The 21,091-nt window shown below is 37.9% G+C and overlaps 1 protein-coding gene across 4 annotated transcripts in view; it reads left to right on the top strand.

Annotated features, from left to right (window-relative positions):
- TPK1 (thiamin pyrophosphokinase 1) overlaps positions 1-21,091 on the top strand; it is a 380,616-nt gene that overhangs the window by 154,029 nt on the left and 205,496 nt on the right. For all 4 annotated transcript variants that reach the window (XM_040260087.1, XM_040260089.1, XM_040260088.1 and 1 more), the window contains one exon: positions 20,958-21,030. In XM_040260087.1, coding sequence (XP_040116021.1) covers positions 20,958-21,030 — 73 coding nt within the window. The remainder of the gene's footprint in view (positions 1-20,957; positions 21,031-21,091) is intronic.

Here is a 21,091-nt window from a genome sequence, read left to right as displayed (position 1 = left end):
CTCCTGGAAGTTGGTGATCATAATTAATCTTCTTTATGTGCCTTGTAATACCCAGTACACTAATGAGCATCCAAGGATTTATTGAATTAATGATTTTTCTTTGATATTTTGGCAGAAATGTCACAAAGACTAAGTGTTTTGTTTTTTTTTAACAGGGATTTTTAAGGTACAGTATCAGCTGTTGGAAGTATCTTGGTGCTAGAGAAGAAAGTTTGGGGGTATATGTAAATATAAGTATATATTTTACTATTATTAGCATGCATAAACCAGCCATAGCTTATATCTCAAAACATTTTCTGCTTTTTTGTCTGAAGTTATGAGTAGTAGTGTGTCCCGCTTACTTCTGGAATGTCTTATGTTACACTGTATTCTAATTCGTACTTGAGGAACAGTAGCAATATTGTGCTGTCAGTCCCTCTCTTTTCAGAGGGAAAACTGTCCCTGGTGTCCAGGTTGGGAATTGTTCAGTGAGAGTATGCATGGACTCATTAGTTAGGTCAGCATTCAGAGTCGGATTCTATGGCTTTATTACTATGAGCTGTGTTGCAAGTCATTTCACTTCATGGGCTGCAGTTTCTTGAAATGTGACCTTTTAGGAAGAGATCTATCTTCTCGCATTAACTCAGAGAAATCATGATGAGGAAACGTATCACTCTTGGGGCTGATTATATAAGGCTTGGATGAGTTAAGAGGATGGAGGGTGGCCCTTCAAAGCTATGGTGTGTGATGAATTATAGAATAATTGGATAAGTATATGAGCTGTAAATAGTCTTTCATAGTTAATATTCTCTGTGCAGTAATTGTACAACCACTTAGGAAGCTTGTAAGAGCTTATCATATTGTAGTTAGAATCATGGAATATGATGTCTGGCTTCTGTGATTCTTTTTTGTTTTTAATCGGCTTTGTTCAGGAATAATTTCACACAATAAAATTGATTTTAAACATAGAGCTAAATTGGTTTTGAACTGGTAAACAGTTGTATTCATGACCACAGTCAAGATGTCTGTCATCCCCCAGATTAAAACATGTCTGCCACCCCCCAGATTTCCTTCCTGTTTCCTTGGCAGTTGATAACCTTACTCTCTGGCTCCTGCAGCCTTCTAGGATATCATAAGAATGGTATTACAGGGTTTGTTTCTTTTGTCTGACTTTTTTACCCTATCAAATGCTTTTCATCTTGTTGTTGTCTGTAGTTTGAATATTTTTACTGTTGAGTGGGGCTCCATTATATAGAGATACCACTATTGTGTTTGTTTGTATTGATGCTTTCATATTGTGGTGCTGGAGAAGACTCTTGAGAGGCCTTTGCACAGCAAGGAGATTAAACCAGTCAGTCTTAAAGGAAATCAACGCTTGATGTTCATTAGAAGGACTGATGCTGAAGCTGCAATACTTAGGCTACCTGATGCGAAGAGCTGACTCATTTGAAAAGACCCGGATGCCAGGAAGGATTGAGGGCAGGAGGAGAAGGGGACGACAGGGATTGAGATGTTTGGATGGTATCACCAACTCAATGGAGTTGAGCAAACTCTGGGAGATAGTGAAGGAAGGGAAGCCTGGCATGCTGTAGTCCTTGGGGTCGCAAAGTGTCGGACCTGACCTAGCAACTGAACAACATGATGCAATTGAAGGACTTGATTCTTAAGAATTGCCTTTATAGTGGCAATCTGTTATTTTTTCAGGTGTTTCTTTGGGAGGAATGTTAGTTCTTTTAGTTGGAACTACACAGAAATTTCAACGTTGTCACTTCAACCCTAGAGGCTGAAGTAACACCTAGAGGTGTAAGTAGTAGTAGACACTCATATATAAGATCTATATTTTCTTTCAAGTGAAAATTCTGTACAAGCTTGGCCAATATTGTAGGTTTTTATGGAATTAGACAATAAAAGTAAAACTATTCTGTAATGACTTAGTGTCAAGTATCTGAACATACATCTCAATCTTAATAACCTCCAATATGTGTGACAGTTGATTTGTCTTACCTGTGACTATAGTTTTCTCTGTGATTGGGATTTATTTTCAAGTATTCATGATGTAATTGAAAAAGTACCATGCTTTAACATACATAGGAAGGAAACATGTACTTTGCTTAAGAGAAACCAAAGATCTTTGGTTTTGCTTGGTTCTATAAGTCTAACCATAAGCAATATTTAGTCATTTTCTTTGGCAAGTTTTTATTAAAATGTATTTGTGCAGTCAAATTACTAAGCTTTGTAAGCATGTCAACATTATTGGATCTTTGAATCAAATGATGGAATATAAACATGATTAGTATATTTAAAAGCAGATTTATAATGGAAGTCTTGGTATTAAAGAACCTTATACAACAAACTGTGAGGACATATTTATCTTGAATTATTGATTGGATTAGTAAGAAATATTTTTTAATCTGTTTATCAGATGCTCTAAATCAGAGATCCCAAAGTTATCCATGCATGGCTCTGAATCATTTCGGGGTATTGGAAGGGGGGGAAAATGTGTATGCAGAGATGCTGTGTTTGTCAGATCATGCATGAAGTCAAAATAAATTTTCAGGGTGAGATCATTCTGAGCAGCTGCAGGAAGTCAGTTTACAACTAAATTTAATCAGAGGCATTGTTCTTTATGGCTGTTCTATTTCATAAAGTATGTTCCTGACAAAACCTTTTTCCTTTCCTGTACTGTGGATGGCATCTTCAGAAATAAATTACCTTCAGATGATTTTTCAGAGAAACCTGGATCATCTGTCAAAAGTTTTGGCTAACACATGGCTCTATTAATTTTCCTTAAAAAAGCTTGAATTTTTTTTAGCACTTGTTAATACTATTGAAGAACTCATGTATTTCATCGCTTTTTTTGCTTATGTTCAATATATTATTAGATTGCTAAGTAATAATTGAGAATAATCACATAATACCACATATATATTATATATTTATAATATATAATCATATATATACCACATGTATGTAATATATACTATACATTGTATATATCAAGTATATAATCACATGATACCATATATATAATTATATGTGATATATATAATTTTAAAAACAATGGTGTGCATATATATATAATTTTTTTAAATTATGGAATCTGATTTTTCATTTGCATTTAAGTGAATGAACATGTATGTATTTTATACACACACATAGCACACGTTGATTCATCCTGTGTGATTTTTCATTTTTAAAATTTTGGTTTTATGAGATTGGGCCAAGAAGAAGCAGAATAACTTCAACAACTAGATGGCATATATGACTTGTTGACACCTCATTATATGGGATGAAATTTGACTTGATGATGGGACCATACCTAAGCCAGCTGTGGCCTTCCTGTTATTAACTGATGGAAAGGTGACAGCTGGGGTTCAGCTAGCAAGGGCTAGTCAATGAAGCTTGTGGGAAACTATACAAGTGGCAATTATACCAAGATGAGCCCCGAGCTGTCACTTCCAAACCTCAGTTGTGCTTCTAAGAGTTGTGTTCCCTGGAAACTTCAGAGAATTCAAGAGAAAGCTGAAGAATCTCAGAAAGGGCATCTAAATTACAACAAGAAAATATTTTACTGCCATGAGAAAAAATAATCAGTGTATGTATGTATGTGTAAATGTATATATATATATACACACACACACACACATTTATATCGTAATTCTTTAACTCTTGGATATTGTTTGCCTTAGGAAGTAGAAGAGACCTAGAGAAAGTCAGGAAGGGAACTTAAATAATGAGCAATCTATAAATGCCCAGAATAAAAGAAGCTAGAATAAAAAATCATGATTAATAAAAATGTTGACCTACTCTCTATAAACTCTGACTTCAAATTGCAGTTAGCACTTCTGTTGAGTGAGATGAGCAGTGCTTCTGCTTGGACCGCAACAAAGAAGGTGGTGTCTCTTCACACAGGGTTTAAACCTGTGAGCTCTTAATTTTTGACCTTGGATATTAGTTCAATCAGTTCAGTTCAGTTGCTCAATCATGTCCGACTCTTTGCGACCCCATGAACCACAGCATGCCAGGCCTCCCTGTCCATCACCAACTCCCCAAGTTTACCCAAACTCATGTCCATTGAGTCTGTGATGCCATCTTGGATATCAGGGTCCATCTGTTTCTGCCGAATACCTTGTCAGGGTGCCTGACATTTGGGCTGTACATCTTAGAGCTAGAGAAGCCATGAAGAGAGGAAGTTGTTTAAGCATTAACACTCTGTCAATGATAATTTAATATTTGTATCATCTAAATATTGGTATCCTACTCGGCCTGTTATTTAAAACACCTTTAGAATGCCTACTGAAATGTCAGTAAGTACCCTTGTTCACAATAGCAAAGACATGGAAGCAACATAAGTGTCCTTTGACGGATGAATGGATAAAGAAGATGTGGTATAACTATACGATAGAGTATTCCTCAGCCATTAAAAATAACAAGATAATGCCATTTACAGCAACATCGATGGACCTAGAGATTATCATACTAAGTGAAAGGAGTCAGAGAAAGACAAATATCAAATATCGGTTATCTGTGAAATCTAAAAAATGATGCAAATTAACTTATTTACAAAACAGAAATAACTCATAGATACAGAAAATAAGTTTATGATTATCAAAGGGAAAAGCGAGGGGGAGGGATAAATTAGGAGTTTGGGATTAAAATGTATACACCATTATATATAAAATAGCCAACAAAGACCTACTGTATAGCATGGGGAACTGTTTTCAGTATCTTGTAATAACCTATAATGGAAAATAATTGTTAAAAGAACATGCATCTGCTGTGTACCTGAAGCTAATCAAATACTATAAATTAACTATATTCTTTTTTAAAATATCAAGGAATCAGTCTTAACGTCAAGTGAAGATACTTTTAAAACAGAACATTACATACTATTCATTTATGAAAGGTATAAAAAAAACAAACCTGAATGAACTAGAGATATTTGTTGGCTAGATTTCTTATTTTACAGATTGTACTAAGTTGCTTCCGTCATGTCCAACTGTTGTGACCCCATGGACAGTAGGTGGTCAGGCTTCTCTGTCCATGGGATTCTCCAGACAAGAATGATGGACTCAGTTGCCATTTCCTCCTCCAAAGGATCTTCCTGATGCAGGGATCGAACCTGAGCCTCTTATGTCTCCTGCATTGGCAGGTGGATTCTTTACCACCAGTGCCACCCAGGAAGCCCTCTTTACCAGGTTAATGTGTTAGTTGCTCAGTGTATCCAACTCTTTGTGACCCCATGGGCTGTAGCCCACCAAGCTCCTCTGTCTGTGGGGTTTCCCAGGTGAGGATACTAGAGAGGATAGCTATTCCCTTCTCCAAGGGACCTTCCTAACCCAGCGATCGATGCCAGGCCTTCTGCATTGCAGGAAGATTCTTTACCATCTGTCCTAAGTCTCTTTTAGTCCATTTGTCTGCTGAGTGTCCTTCCTGGATGGTCTTTTATCCAGTGTTTCCCTTATCAGAGTATTTATCACAACACATTGAAATCACCTGTTTGCCTGTTCTACCAGCCTGTAACCCCCATGAATGCTTATTGTCAGGCCTTTTCTTTTGCTCATCCTCAGTAACTAGTTCACTCTGAACTTAATAGTTATTAAACCATGATTAGACATGATTTCCTTAAAAATGTAGTGTATTCATCTATCACAGATTAAATATGAAAGCATATTTCTGACCCAGTAAAGTCATACTTTTTTTTTTCCTAGAAGGAGAATTAGAAACTGATAAAAAGCTTTTCTGTTAATGTTGCTAGGAACTTATTTAAACTTTTTGTGTCCGTGGATTCTTGGTTGTAAAGAACAACAACAACAAACTGACCAGTTTACACAATGACAGCAAAAAATCCCTGTAAACATAGTTGATAGAATAAGTGGGAAGCTTGGGGAGTTGGGCTTGAGAAATTGGCAGGAAACTGGAAAACAGATCCACAGCGAAGTTTGTGTTCTACGAACGAGAGGACTGCAGTCAACCTCTGTGAGCCCAGCACTAAGTGCTTAATATGAAGTGTCAGCAGTCTCTGGTTGCTTGTGCATGTGATTGTGTATACACAATCCTGTGTATGTCATTGAGCATATGAAGGGTCATGCAGAGGTGGTTAAGGGAATATCTTCCATGCCCTTGTTTCTCTAAGTGGCAGGAGTCGATAACTTGCCTCCATTCTGTTTCTAGAGGGGGCCCTGTTCAGCCATACTCACAGCATGTTAGTTTCTGTAAGTTTGGGTGGGGTAGCCAAATGCAGATAGACACCAAGCCAAGCATTTCCATCCACAGCATCTTCCTTTGGCTGCCATCATGCCCTGAACCGTCTAATGGTCTCTACCAGTCTCTCATACTTCCCACTCCAAGTGCACCTCCCATACTATTTATTGTTATGTAAACTGTCCCTAGTTATGAGATAATTTTTTATTTTTCCCACTTAATGACAGTGAACTAAATGGTTACCTGTCATGTAGTGCAGGATGTGGAAACCTGGCATGCTACAGTCCATGGCATTGCAAATAGTTGAACGTGACTTAGCGACCGAACAGCAACGTGAGTGTGTAATAAAAATACTTCTCATGTATTTAAAGAAATTTAATAACATTCCTCCCACATTTTAGAAGCGTGGTGTACACTTCCTTCAGTTCAGTTCAGTCGCTCAGTCGTGTCCGACTCTTTGCGACCCCATGAATCACAGCATGCCAGGCCTCTCTGTCCATCACCAACTCCCGGAGTTCACTCAGACTCGCTTCCATCGAGTCAGTGATGCCATCCAGCCATCTTATCCTCTGTCATCCCCTTCTCCTCCTGCCCCCAATCCCTCCCAGCATCAGAGTCTTTTCCAATGAGTCAACTGTTCACATGAGGTGGCCAAAGTACTGGAGTTGCAGCTTTAGCATCATTCCTTCCAAAGTAATCCCAGGGCTGATCTCCTTCAGAATGGACTGGTTGGATCTCCTTGCAGTCCAAAGTACTCTCAAGAGTCTTCTCCAACACCATAGTCCAAAAGCATCAATTCTTCAGTGCTCAGCATTCTTCACAGTCCAACTCTCACATCCATACATGACCACTGGACACTTCCTTAGTTTTATAAAAACCTGTTAGTCAGAGGACTCTGTGCATTTTCCCTGACTTCATGTTAGCATACATTTTTTTCTCTGTAAACTTTTTAAAATCCCACTCTTATGATTAATAATTGTCCTGGTTGGGGGCGGGGAGGCGATAATTTAAGATACTATACCCTTTGTTTTAAAAAAAATGTTCCTCTTAATGAAATATTACCAAATCAAACTACATTGTACAATATAGGGATTTCTTCACCTGATCTGGATCTTGTGATGGTGCAATAAGAGAGAGCGCTTCCCTTGTGGCTTAGCTGGTAAAGAATCTGCCTGTAATGCAGGAGACCTGGGTTCAATTCCTGGGTTGGGAAGATCCCCTAGAGAAGGGAAAAGCTACCTACTCCAGTATTCTGGCCTGGAGAATTTCTTGGACTGTATAGTCCATGGGAGTAAAAGAATAGTCCTTTTTTTTTTTTTTGGTAATATTTAAAAGGGTTTCATTATTTGAAAGCATAGCTTTGCCTTAAGAATACAATTGTAGAATTTTTAAACAATTTCCTTGATTTGTCTTTTTTTTTAATATGAAATTTCCCGAGATGTATTCCCTTATAAAAAAAAATACCAACAAATTTATAACCAGGAAAAAATGTTTTCTGACTTGACACATAGTATTTAAAAAGGCAGCTGAAACTCAGAAACTCAGAATGCAGTTTTCTTTGTACACCTATGATCATGTATTTTCCTTCATGCAGAATTCACTTATTTGTCACTAGCGGCCTCTAGTGTGTATTCAAGTTTTTTCCTGCTAAGCTGTAAATTAGTAGGTTATTAGTAACTAGAGAGCAGTTCCATGTGCTGGGAACAAGATAAACAACTATAGTTTCTGTCATCTTAACATTACATCAGTAAGCAGATAGAATATTCTCACATAATGATGTGGCCTGGTGATCCCTATTACCAGCAATAGGGCATTCATAGTGAATTTCCTCTGTGTAGCAGTGGTTCTCTAAGCATACTTCTGGTATGGTGGGAGAAAGCAGTGATGGTCATGCCCTGCTCTGACACATTCTAATGCTTTTAATAGGATGGAATCATGTTAGGATACAGGTCGCAGAAGTTACCAAAACCAGAGATTTCAGTCAAATCATACAGCAGAAATCTGAAAAAATGTCTTTATTTGTTCAATTTTAAACAAAACTGTATTCAAGTGCTTTTAAAACTAATCATATTTACAGATAATAACAATACAAGTTAGTCTAAGTGAATCAAATCTGAATTATTTAGTATTTACATTGGGTTTTTTGTTTTTAACTTCATATATTCCTTTTTTGTTTTTCTTAAAGGCACATCCTCTCTAATCCTAACTTATCCTCCCACTTACAGATGTAATTCAAGTTTATTATAATGAACTTGAAGAATACAGGCATATGCAAAGTGAAAGATAAAAATAACCTGATATCATCTATATTTTTATGTACCCTTGTCAGTTTCCAGTTTTCTTTTTGTTTCTCTTGTTTTGTGTGTATATGTATGTGTGTGTGTCCATATGTAATAAAAATAGCAATTTTTATATCTCTTATTACCATAGTATTATAAATCTATTATGAAATATAAAATTTACTTGTTCATTCTTATTTATCTACCATCCTCCATATATTAGGTATATATGTTGTTCATAACTTTTTATAACTCTGATGAGTAAAACTTTGTGATGAGTTGCTGGCACTTAAAATAGATTCCTGGGAATTAATATATGAGGTCAAAAGTTACATATTAAAAAAATTTAATCCAAGCTGACAGTTTGCCTTCCAGAATTTGTGCTTATCTTCACATTTATCAATGATATAAGATCATATACATTTCTCTCCATGCTGGCCAGCTTCATTAATTTGTTGCTGTATAATGCAGGAAATTATGTTCAATTGCTGTTTTAGCATATTTTGAATTATGCTGTCATTCCACATGAAAGAGATCATTGTAGGAACTTGGGATGTGGCAGGCAACAAAATGCCTGTCTGCTTTGAAACTTCATGTTTCAAAGAACTTCATGTTTCAAATGTCAGATAAATAATGGAAGTATAAAGTACACCACCAGTGACGAGGAGAGCAGGAAGGCAGACCCAGGGACTGAACCCACATCTCTTTCAGCTCCTGCATTAGCAGACAGATTCTTACTATTGACCCACCTGGGAAGCCATTTTGTTAGATATTCTTTAGATATTCATTTTATTAGGTATTAATTGTCTAATGATTTTATCATTTCAAGGTTACCTAAACCTGAGCCATTATCATCAGATTCTTAATTCTTTCAGATTCATTATTGAATGCTATAGAGATCTTCCTGGGCTCTAGGCCCTGTCTTTTGGGATAATGGTTCACACATCCGTATATGATGGATAGAAGCAGCAGCGTACAAACAGAAACACGCAAGGATGGTAAATGCAGCATTTACTTCAGCAGGTCAGCGTATGTCTTAAATTCTTCTGCCATTTTCTTAAGTCAGGTTTAATTCCTGCTATGGAGGACACTGTGAGGAAGAAGGAAGAATAAGAATTGAAAACACTTATTTTAGCAGAATGGTCAGCTAGGCAGCTTATTATACTTGGTTTTGGAAAACTTGGGAGGAGCAGACCACCTATTAGTGACCCTCATGGCATTTATCACTAGCGGTATTTATTGAATTCTGTGTATTATACTCTCCACTGAATCACAGAGAGTCAAGCAAATAAATTACACAAAGTGATTCACTCTCAGTGAGCTACCCTTTTATGTTTGTTAAGGTGAAGAATTGGTATTAACCTGTGTATATGCTTTGGGGCTTTTTCATGTTTGTAAACAAGACAAGATGAAACCTTCCATTCTGCATTATGTTGACCTTAGCATGAGTCCCTCCACATACATAGCATTTTCTGGCCCTGTTCTACACCATCACCACTCCTGCCTTCTAGGAAAACAATCCCATACCTTACTTTCTATTCAAATAACTGCTCTCATTCCTTTCTTCTCCTCACCACTTTTGTATAAGAAGTAATTACAGAAAAGGGCAGAAGGGGAAAGTGACTGTATACAAAGAGTGGGAGGAAATATTTACTTGTACAGCTTACACAGTACATCATGTGCAGTGTTCTTTTCTGGAGCTGAAAGAGGCACCAAGTCATTTTCCTGCGCTTTGGCGAGTGTGACACCATCGGCCACATGTGGCTGGAAGGTCGGCTGCCATCTGAGAACTGGTTGCAGGCTGTACGTGCGTATGCCTTCCCTCCACGTCCTAGCTTTCCCCTGCGTCTGCTTTTGTTGTTGTTGTTGCCTGAATGCAGGCATTATTTTCATCTCTGATCTCCTTGTGATAATCTCCTTCATTTATAGCTTTTCCTGCAGGATCAGCTGTTACCAAGTCTCCACTTCCCTTTCTCCAACTGGCCAGCTTCCCCTGGTCTGGCACATCTGTGTTCTTCTGGAGTATTCTGTGCTTGACTTGTAATGCCAGTGAGTGTCTCCTGTAGTATCCAGATTTAGACTTTAGGCTGTTTGGATCTGTGTTAACTTTGGTATCTACAGCGTGGCACACATTGTAGATACTGAATGAACCTTTGACAAGTTGAATTAAGTATCTCATGTATGGAAGACTCACAAGTATATAATTTTACCTCTAACCTCTCCTCAGCACTCTGTCTGCATTTACAACTTAGAGCTGAACTTGGGCACTGAAGTATTCTGTAATCTCAAACTCCACCTGTCTAAATATCTGGTTCTTATTATTTTGTCTTCATGTAGGGTATTAAGAATGGATCAGGAAGTTGTGGTACATATACACAATGGAATATTACTCAGCTATAAAAAGGAATGTGTTTAAATCAGTTCTAATTAACTGATGAACCTAGAGCCTATTATACAGAGTGAAGTAAGTCAGAAAGAAAAAGACAGATATCATATATTAATGCATGTGTATATATATATATATATATGAAATCTAGAAAGATGGTACCAATGATCCTATGTGCAGGGCAGCCAAGGAGACACAGACATAAAGAACAGGCTTTTGAACTCAGTGGGAGAAGGAGAGGGTGGGATGATTCAAGAGAATAGCATTGAAACATACACATTACCAAGTGTGAAATAGACAGCCAGTGGGAATTTGACGTATGATGCAGGGAACCCAAAGCTGGTGCTCTCTGACAACCTGGAAGGATGGGGTAGGAACGGAGGTGGGAGGGGGGTTTAGAAGGGAGGGGACACAGGTATGCCTATGGCCATTTCATGTTGATGTATGGCAAAAACCATCCCAATATTGTAAAGTAGTTGTCCTCCAGTTAGAAAAAAGGTGAAACCAAATTTCTGAGGCTTAAATCTTGCTTTTATTCTTTCAAAATTAAAATGGTTTTCTGTTTTTGGAGAATGTTGAGAGAAGTGTTTCAAAAGATGGACTGAACCATTTTTACAGATGTCTTAATGGCTAGTCAATGTCAAATACAGTGCCTTGTTAGAGAGTTCCATACTGAATCACTGTTTTTGCCATTTGTATAGTTGAGCAGTAATTAGCCCTGCCTAAACGGTGACCCAGTCTCCTTATCTCTTCTCCCCAAACCTCATTTCTATCCTGAATTTTGATAATGAGTCTTTTTAAGAATAGCATCTTGCAGGAATGATGAAAGTGAATTAAATGACAAGAGGCTGTGTGCTTAAGTGTAGTTTACATTATAAATTTTGTTTTCTGGAAACTCACTATAAATATGATGTAGTAGAATAAACCATCTTTTCTCAAAAACTCTTATTTAGGTCTTGACACATTATTCACCTCAGAGAAAAGTTGCCAGATTATATGCAATATATAAAAATTTATTTTAATGACTTGTTTATTATCTTTGATGATGTGTTTTATGTGATTCAGTATGTTCATACTCTTTGGTTCTCATGTTTTTAGTGTAAATATTGTGTAAATTTTACTTCTGTGGTCCTCATTTCCTAGCATTTTCATCTTTCTTCAACTCTTTCTATAGCAAAGGAAGCAACACACTTTGGGCATAGAGTTGGTATTAAATTTTAAAACTACTTCCCTTCTAAAACCTTTTTACCTTAGATTTTGCTGTTGAATTTATTAATTTTTTTTATGTCTCATCCTTCTTTGGCACCAACTAGACAGGTCATTAATTAAGCATGTAAACTGGTTCTTTGGAATGGAAATAATCTCATTCCTGAAACTACCGATAGGTTATGTAGCTTTCTGAGCTTTGAAAGTCTAGCAGAGCCACAGAGGCAGATCCAGTTCATCCTTTGTGTGGAGGAAATGCATTCCCATGTGTCATGGAAGCCCCTGACATCACACTTTCACCACCTGCAAGCATATACAACACGAAACTGCCAGCGCTGGGGAGGCAGTGAAATGATTTCCGAAGTGACCTTCTAATATATGCTTGGTATAATTGTAGCAATGTCTTATTACCAAATGTTGCACTGAATATTATGCTTTTTTATTAAATATGTGATTTATAAAGTTGCTATTAAATGTTATTTTTAAAGGATAATATCTAATTGTGTCCTGATTCACACTTGAAATTATACATTTGTCAATGAGAAAATTAATTTATAAAATATATATGTTTCAGTATTTGAGGTGTGCCTGAACTATAAAATATTATAAAATTGAATTGATTATATTTGCATTATGCATATATAAATAAATGTTAAATGTAATTCAAACTTACGTAATTTAGTAGGGCAGTTTGTTAGTGAAAATAATAAGTAGGATAAAATATATCTAGAAAAATTGAAATCCATAGCCTACTTTAATGGCATATGATTCCGTTTATTTAATAGCAGTTTTATTGTGTATATATAGATGGAGGTTTTAGAGTCTCATATAGTTTATTCTCTTTGTGGTCATTCCAGGTAGTACTGATTTATAATTGATGACTTTGAGTAAGTGAGAAGAGAGAATATTATGTGTCATGGAATATACTTTGTATGATTTCAATCCTGTTAAATCTGTTGAGTCTTACTTTCGGCCCAGAACAGGAGTTGTTCAAACCATAGGCTGCAGGCCAGGCACCTGTAAGTGACACTTTATTGGAGCATAGCAGTGCCATACTACTGGTTTCCTATTTTCTACAGCCACTTTCTTGATCATGACAGAGTTAAATAGTTGTGACACAGACATTAGAGCCCACAGAAGCTAAAATGCTGACAGAGTCCTTAAGGAAAAAAAAAAAAATGTTGGACCGTGGCCTAGAATATGGTCCATTGTGAAGAATATTCCATGTGCAGTTGAGAAAGAATGTACATACCTACTATAAACACGGGCATACCTCAGAGATACATAATTTAGGTTCCAGACCATTACAGTAGAGCAAATACTGTAATAAAGCAGGTTGCATGGCTTTCTTGCTTTCCCAGTGCGTGTGAAAGTTACGTGTGCAGCCTGTATGTGGTTACTAGATGTAGCCTGTTGCGTGTGCAATGGCATTCTGTCTTAAAATACAGCGTGTGTGTGTTGGTCGCTCAGTCGTGTCTGACTCTTTGCGACCCCACGGACTGTAGCCCACCAGACTCCCCTGTCCGTGGAATTCTCCAGGCAAGAATACTGGAGTGGGTAGCCATTCCCTACTCCAGGGGATTTTCCCAATCCATGGATTGAACTTGGGTCTCCGGCATTGTAGGCAGATTCTTTACCACTGAGCCACCAGTGAAGCTCCTAAAATACAGTATATATACCGTAAATAATTTTTTTATTTTTTGCCAAGAATGGCTGGCCATCGTCTAAGCCAACAGTGACTCAGTCTTTTTGCTTGTGGAGGGGTCTTGCCTCAGTGATGATGACTGTTGATTGGTGAGCATGGTGGTTGCTGCAGCTTGGCATGGCTGTGGCCATTTCCTAAAATGAAATAACCATGAAGTTTGACACATCAGTGGACTCTTCCTTTCTTGAACAGTTTCTTCGTAGCATACAATGCTGTTTGACAGCGTCTTACCCACCGTAGAACATCTTGCTTATAGATGCTCTTAAGTAGATGGGGTTACAATGGAAACAGTAAGAGACTATTTTTGGGGGGCTCCAGAATCACTGCAAATGGTGACTGCAGCCATGAAATTAAAAGACATTTGCTGCTTCGAAGAAAAGCTATGACCAACCTGGACAGCATATTAAAAAGCAGAGACATTACTTCGCTGACAAAAGTCCATCTAGGGAAAGCTATGGTTTTTCCAGTAGTCATGTGTGGATGTGAGAGTTGGACTATAAAGAAAGCTGAGTGCCGAAGAGTTGACGCTTTTGAACTGTGGTGTTGGAGAAGACTCTTGAGAGTCCCTTGGACTGCAAGGAGATCCAACCAGTCCATTCTAAAGGAGATCAGTCCTGAATATTCATTGGAAGGACTGATGGTGAAGCTGAAACTCCAGTACTTTGGCCACCTGATGCGAAGAACTGACTCATTGGAAAAGACCCTGATGCTTGGAACAGTTGAGGGCAGGAGGAGAAGGGGTTGACAGAGGATGAGACGGTTGGATGACATCACTGACTCAATGGACATGAGTTTGAGCAAGCTCTGGGAGTTGGTAATGGGCAGGGAAGCCTGGCATGCTGTGGTCCATGGGGTCGCAAAGAGTCGGACACGACTGAGCAGCTAGTCCTCTCAAACCCTTCCACTACTTTGTCAACTAAGTTTATGTTGATAAACTTAGTTGATAAAATCATTTATTGTCATTTCAAGAGTCTTCATAGCATTTTCACCAGGAATGAAGCTTTCTGGAGTTATCTTTCTTCCTATAGTTCCATTTTCTACCTTTTCTAGCTCTTCAGCTTTCCTTAAAATTAATCTTAGTCTCCTCTAGTTAGGCTGCAGGTCTCTGAGTTTTCCCTCATTGTGGCCTAAGCTAGAAACTGCCTCCAGGAAGAAGGCTGAGGAATAAGAGGGCTCATCTTATTTGTTTCCCATTTTTCAGCAGTCGCTGGCCTGAGCTGCCTGCTTTCCACTGTCTGAATACCATTGTTTCACATGTTTTTTTTCTGATTCTTCAAGTGGTTACAGTGAGAGGTTAATTCTCCTGTCACGGGCTGATCCATCAAATTTACATTGTATATTTTGAGTTAGAGTGCTCAGTTACACAGTTGAATATTCATTTATTTGTGTGTTTACTGCCTAGAATGAAATGTACTTTTAAGAAGTCTCATATGATTTCGTAATTGTGCCTCTCTTTACTGCTTCTCTATTCATTAAAATAAGTTACAAACCTAGAACCATAAGTAGAGCATGCCTAGGGATTGATAGCTTATGGTATGGAATAACTGGGCACTCACCCTGCTACTTCATTACCATGCAGCTCCGGTTGGATGTACAAGTAGGACAGATTTCAAATAAGGGCCAGGATTTTGGGAGAAGTAAAATTGCATATTCTAATGGAAGTGTAGCAAGGAAGTTTTTCCTTTGCCAGGCAAGGTAATCCTTCAATTCAGAAAGGAGGAGAACACTTATATTAACCTAAAGTTGGGCAAGATCATCTAATACAACGTCTATTTTATTATAAAGTGTTGAATGTCTCTCGTAATTTGTTGAGTCCTGTACTGAAAGTGAAAAACAGGATGGATTTGATTGTGTCAGTTGCTTATCCTTGTGATCTTGTGGCTGCCTGGGCTCCGCCCAGCTTCTTTGAGAGAGTATGTATTGTACTTCATATCACTAGCTTGGGAAGAGATTAAAATTCAAAACTTGAGGTCTCATTTCTACTAAATGCTTGTTGCTGTCACACCACTGTAAAGTCAAAAAGTCTTAAGTTGAACCATTTAAGTCAGGGACCATCCATATTTAAATATCTTTCATGCTATTATTAGACTTAATAAAACAGTTGAACTTATGGCATCTATAAACACAGTCAAAACGTGGTACCATTTGACTTACTGTTTTTTAGATCACCCTTGGGTTTTTTTCTTTGCTATTAAGTTAGGCAGTTTTGCAGAGAATATTAGCTCAGATCTTTGAATGATCAATTCCTGTGTCTTTAGATGGGGTACCATTTTTTTTTTCTTGTATCTGGAGCCCTCTTCTTTTTCAACACTATTTTCAAAATTTCTCCTCCTAATGTATTTCTTTAATCAAGATCCTATCCTTTCATAGCAAAGAGCACAAATCCTTCTTCTGTTGCAGTGCTACTTCTTTCATATATACAGGTTGGCCAAATTAACACTGATTAATAAAATCAGCAGGAGGATAAGGCAGTTATGTAGAGAACTTTCTCCATAAGAAACTTTTATTCCATTTCGTAAATGCATGTGTCTGGAAGGCTATAGACATGGCTGTTAGAGAATAAAGATGGTGCCGCCTGGGTGTGAAATTTGGTTCTAGCTCTCATTAGCCTTCTAACCTCAAGCAAGTGAGTTAGCTTCTCTAGTAATAAATTTTATTTTAACTGAATGGCTTAAATCCTGCTTACTGTGTGCCAGGCATTTTCTAAGTGCTTTACATATATTAACTCTTAATCCTCGCAAGCACTCCGAATTATCCTCATTTTACATAAGGTGAAATGAAGCTCAGAAAAGTTAAATTTGTGGACAAGCTAAGAATTAGGGAGTGGACATCCTACTAAGTTTATGTTGAAAGTCTTCCCTGGTGCTTTTCCACTGTTCTCTTTCCTTTTTGTTCCTCTTCTGGCCTTTCTCTTCCCTTTTTACCATTTTCTCCCCACCTCTTCTTCTCCACTTCTTCCCTCCTTTCCCCTAATTCTTTGCATTCCTGGTTTTGCCCCTGCCCTCTTTCCCCTAGCCCTCCTCCTTTTTCTGCTTTTCCCTCCTTCTTCCTCTTTTCATCCCCCAACCCCCCTGCTTCTCCTCCTTTGCCTTCTCACATTATGATGTTATTATCAGCATCTATGTACTTGATGCTTTGAGCAATACCAAGATCAATCAGAGAGCTCCTGCCCCAAGAGCTTAGTCTAGTAGAAGCTAAAAGACATTTACAGAAACTGCTTGTAATGAAATGGAAAGTAAGAGATTCATTGCTATAGAAAGGGAGTGGTTGTATGTTCCTTGGGAGCAGAGAAGCCTCTGTAGAGGGATAGCCTTCTTTACTGGTATCAGAAAAAGTTTTCTGAAAGACAGTTGTTTTCTAACACATCATGACTAGGTATGTTTTCATCATGTAGCAACCTCCTCCCAATTATTACATGGGATGGATCTTAATACTATGAGTCAGTGCTGGTAGATTTGAGGATACCAAGGAGAGGTCCGCTTGAGTGCTGTACGTAAGAAGACACAAACCCATTTGCCGTTCATCACTTACTTGCTCTCTGAAGTTAGTCCCCAAATAGTTCTGAAAATTATCTTTTGTGTACACTGTCTTTTCTATCACAGTACAGTTCCTTTACATCTGTGAAGTGTCATCCGCAATAAGTACCTCTTCAGGATACCCAGGTGCTTGGCCACAGGTGCCTCAGACAGTGTTACATGGGCTTTTAATTGCAATGTATGAAGGCACATTTCAGGAAGTTTCAAAAACTAGTATATTATATCAGAATAAGTTATAATTATTTTAGCCATATCAGCATGTAAACCAGGTATACTTTTGCCATGAGTCATCTTAGAAATATGCATCCTCATTCATTTTTTAAAGCATCTGTGTTACATTGGAGAAAATTATATTAAAAGTTTACTGAACTTATTTTTTATCTATTTAATTTTGCTTTCCTGTTAATATTTTGCAAGATTATATAAGCGAATTTGCATGATTTCTTTCCTTTGGATAGGTGTTCAGCTGATTACATTTATTAGCCTTGATTTTTCATTTCTATTTACTGTCAAAACATATAGTATTTGGAAACTGTCAAATTGATTCTAGATATCCGAGGGGCTAAACTTTGTAGAGGAACGTAGTCAGCCTTATTAGAAAGTTACATGATTTGGACTGCACAGAACCACAGTCCTAAGATTAAATGGCTTCTCTACATGGTGAAGTATTGGCCAAATTCACTTGACTTCTTAGATTTCAGTTCTTTAAGAGGACAGTGGTGGTACTGGAGGGCTGACTCCTTTTATCCTTTCCAGCAATATCTCGATACTTTTAAGTTGCTCTAACAGAATGCCATAGTCTAGATGGCTTATAAATAACTACCACTTCTCCCAGTTTTGGAGGGTGGGAAGTTCAGGTGCAGAGTGCCGCAGAGTCATTGCATGGGAAGGTCTGCTCCCTGCCTTATAGAGGGCTGTCTGCTCACTGTGTCCTCAGATGATGGGAAGGGGAAGAGAGCTTTCTGGGGTTTCTTTTCTACTGCTAAGTTGCTTCAGTCGTGTCCGACTCTGTGCAGCCCCATAGACGGCAGCCCACCAGGCTCCCCGTCCCTGGGATTTTCCAGGCAAGAACACTGGAGTGGGTTGCCATTTCCTTCTCCAATGCATGAAAGTGAAAAATGAAAGTGAAGACGCTCAGTCGTGTCCGACTCTTAGCGACCCAATGGACTACAGCCTAGCAGGCTCCTTCGTCCATGGGATTTTCCAGGCAAGAGTACTGGAATGGGGTGCCATTGCCTTCTCCATTCTCTTCTAAGGGCACTCATATATTTATGAGAGCGCCACCATTTTAAACTAATCACCTCCCAAGAATATCATTTAGGTGTTAGGGTTTCAACATGTTAATTGGAGGGGGACATAGACATTCAGACCATAGGAAGTATGAATAGTGTGTGGTCCATATGTGTTTTAATTTGTGTATGGTTGAATGGGGGCTTTCTTGGTGGCTCAAATGATAAAGAATCCGCTTGCAATGCAGGAGATGCAGGTTTGATTCCTGGGTTGGCAAGATCCCATGGAGAAGGGAATGGCTACCCACTCCAGTATTCTTGCCTGGAGAATTCCATGGACAGAGGAGCCAGGTGGTCTATGGTCCATTGGGTTGCAAAGAGTTGTACGTGACTGACACTTTTATAGTTAAATGGTGGTAGGTTGGACGCATTTGGAAGAAACTTTGAAAATGAATGAAATTTTGCAACCGGAAAAAGAAGTGATACAAACTAACGGTCTGTGTTTTTAGTCCTAAGTAAGATATCAAGAGAGGAGTTATCTAAACAGGTATAAAATGAAATTGAAAATCATAGATAACTAATGTAGGGACATTTAGAGAAGAAAAGTTTGTAGGAAAATGTTTAAACCAGGCAAGGTAATTTAAAAACCTAGGTGTTTTACTTCCCAATTTTACCTTATTCTGAGTGAACTATTGCTTCTGCACATGGTTTGATGTTCAGTGAACATTTCTGAAATCAATTGATTGAAAATTTTAATAAGTATTAATTTTTAATGAAAAGACAAATCTATGCAGTGTATGTGGTACAGAACTCTATGGAAGGACTTCCTCTTAACTATTTAGCCCTAAGAAGATGAATAGCTCAAAGAAGAGTTGGTCCAACATGGACAGAGTTGGCGTAAGAATTAACAGTTCCAGTTGGGTGGTGGCTGTTCAATCACTAGGTCGTTGGTAACTCTTTGCAACCCCATGGACTGCAGCACATCAATTGGGTTAAGAACTTAAAATCATCTTACAAAAGAACAAGGTCAGTGATGGGTTTTTAAATACTCCTGTTTATGAATATTATCCTGAATGTGTACACAAGGTGTTCTGAGTCAGAGTTCTGTTCTCTAGTTTTTATAAACCCTTGACTCATGCAGCTACAGATCAGTGGTCCTGTACAAATAGCTGCATATTCATATCTGAAAGATGGGAAAATGAGATTTTCCCTCAACTTTTAAGTGGGGTGGTGGCAGCGGTGCTACTCCCTTCTTGAAAGGCTCCCTGGGGACATTTTATGGGCCTGAATCTTAACCCCAGCCCACTTTTATATCAGTGAAATCTCTCCAGCAGAAAGATTCTCCCTGTGTCTTGTCTTTTGTGACCCAGGGATGTCTTTAGGTTCTAGGCTTTACCTGTTTGGACTTATAACAGCCAGCAGTAATATTCAGTCTCTAGGAACCTTTTCTTTCTGCAATAATTTGGCCATCTTGAGAAGATATAACAGAAGTTAATATTAGGATTTTGAATCAAAGCAATTAATGGGGTAAAAAGCTGGATCTAGTTTTTATGGTTGGTATGTGAAGAGCAGAATATTTCTGAATGACATGAAAGCAAGCAGTCTCTTCTTTATCTCATATATACATTGGAAGCTCAGAAGCTAGGGCGTTTGGCAGGAGTACTGAGAAGTCCAGGGATGTTTTATTTCTTCACAGTTAGGTATTTTTAGTGGGAAGAAATTCTACCAGGTCATACAGATGTCTTATAATAGGAAAAGATGGCTTATGTAGATACAGTAAGGGAGGTTTTCCTAAAGGATTTCTGAAAATGGTAGGGAACAGAAAAAAGATAATTGTGATAGAATTAGAAACATCCATTTGGAGAATCCTCTCATTCTATTTAGTAACCGTGATCTTTGTGGTATTGCAGACAAAACTAGAAGACCCCTCTTTCTAGAAATATGTCAGTAGGCTATTTGGAAAATGTTTTTGAACTGACTTATGTGCTACAAAAATGCCTCATCCTCATTATCATTTGTTCTGTTAAAATCTGTTGAAAGTTTTGAACTGATGTGAAGGTAAAATGTCACAGTTGTCTATTTGTAGAAAGTACTATGCAAAGACTGAGAGTCCCTGTGCTAGGGTTTTGAACTGGGAGCTTTTGTTAAAGCAGTAATCTTCTTTAATCTTCATCTGTTTTTTTTAAGCAAGATAAATATTGACTGATAGTGAGACTAAATTGACACATTATTTGAATACCTGGAATTCCCCTCAATCTTTTCTAAGTGAAAATTAAGTGCATAAGATATAACATCCCATTCACTCTAAAAATAGACTGTTTCTTTTTCCTTTTGAGTACCTTAGCTCTCTCTCTGGTTCTTATAATCATAATTTTAAAGGTTAGCTACTAAATAGTCTTAAATAATTGACTTACATGGAACTCTTTCTTTCAGCTTTCTGCCTGAATTCATCAGTGGAGACTTTGATTCTATTAGGCCTGAAGTTAGAGAATACTACGCTATTAAGGTAAACCATTAGCACTTTTATGTTTAAGGTCTTTTCTTATGTGATTGCCCGCCGCCCCCCC

This window comes from Oryx dammah, unplaced genomic scaffold, assembly GCF_014754425.2.
Source record: "Oryx dammah isolate SB20612 unplaced genomic scaffold, SCBI_Odam_1.1 HiC_scaffold_18, whole genome shotgun sequence".
Classification (NCBI taxonomy): domain Eukaryota; kingdom Metazoa; phylum Chordata; class Mammalia; order Artiodactyla; family Bovidae; genus Oryx; species Oryx dammah.
This window is presented reverse-complemented; position numbering and strand designations above follow the sequence as displayed.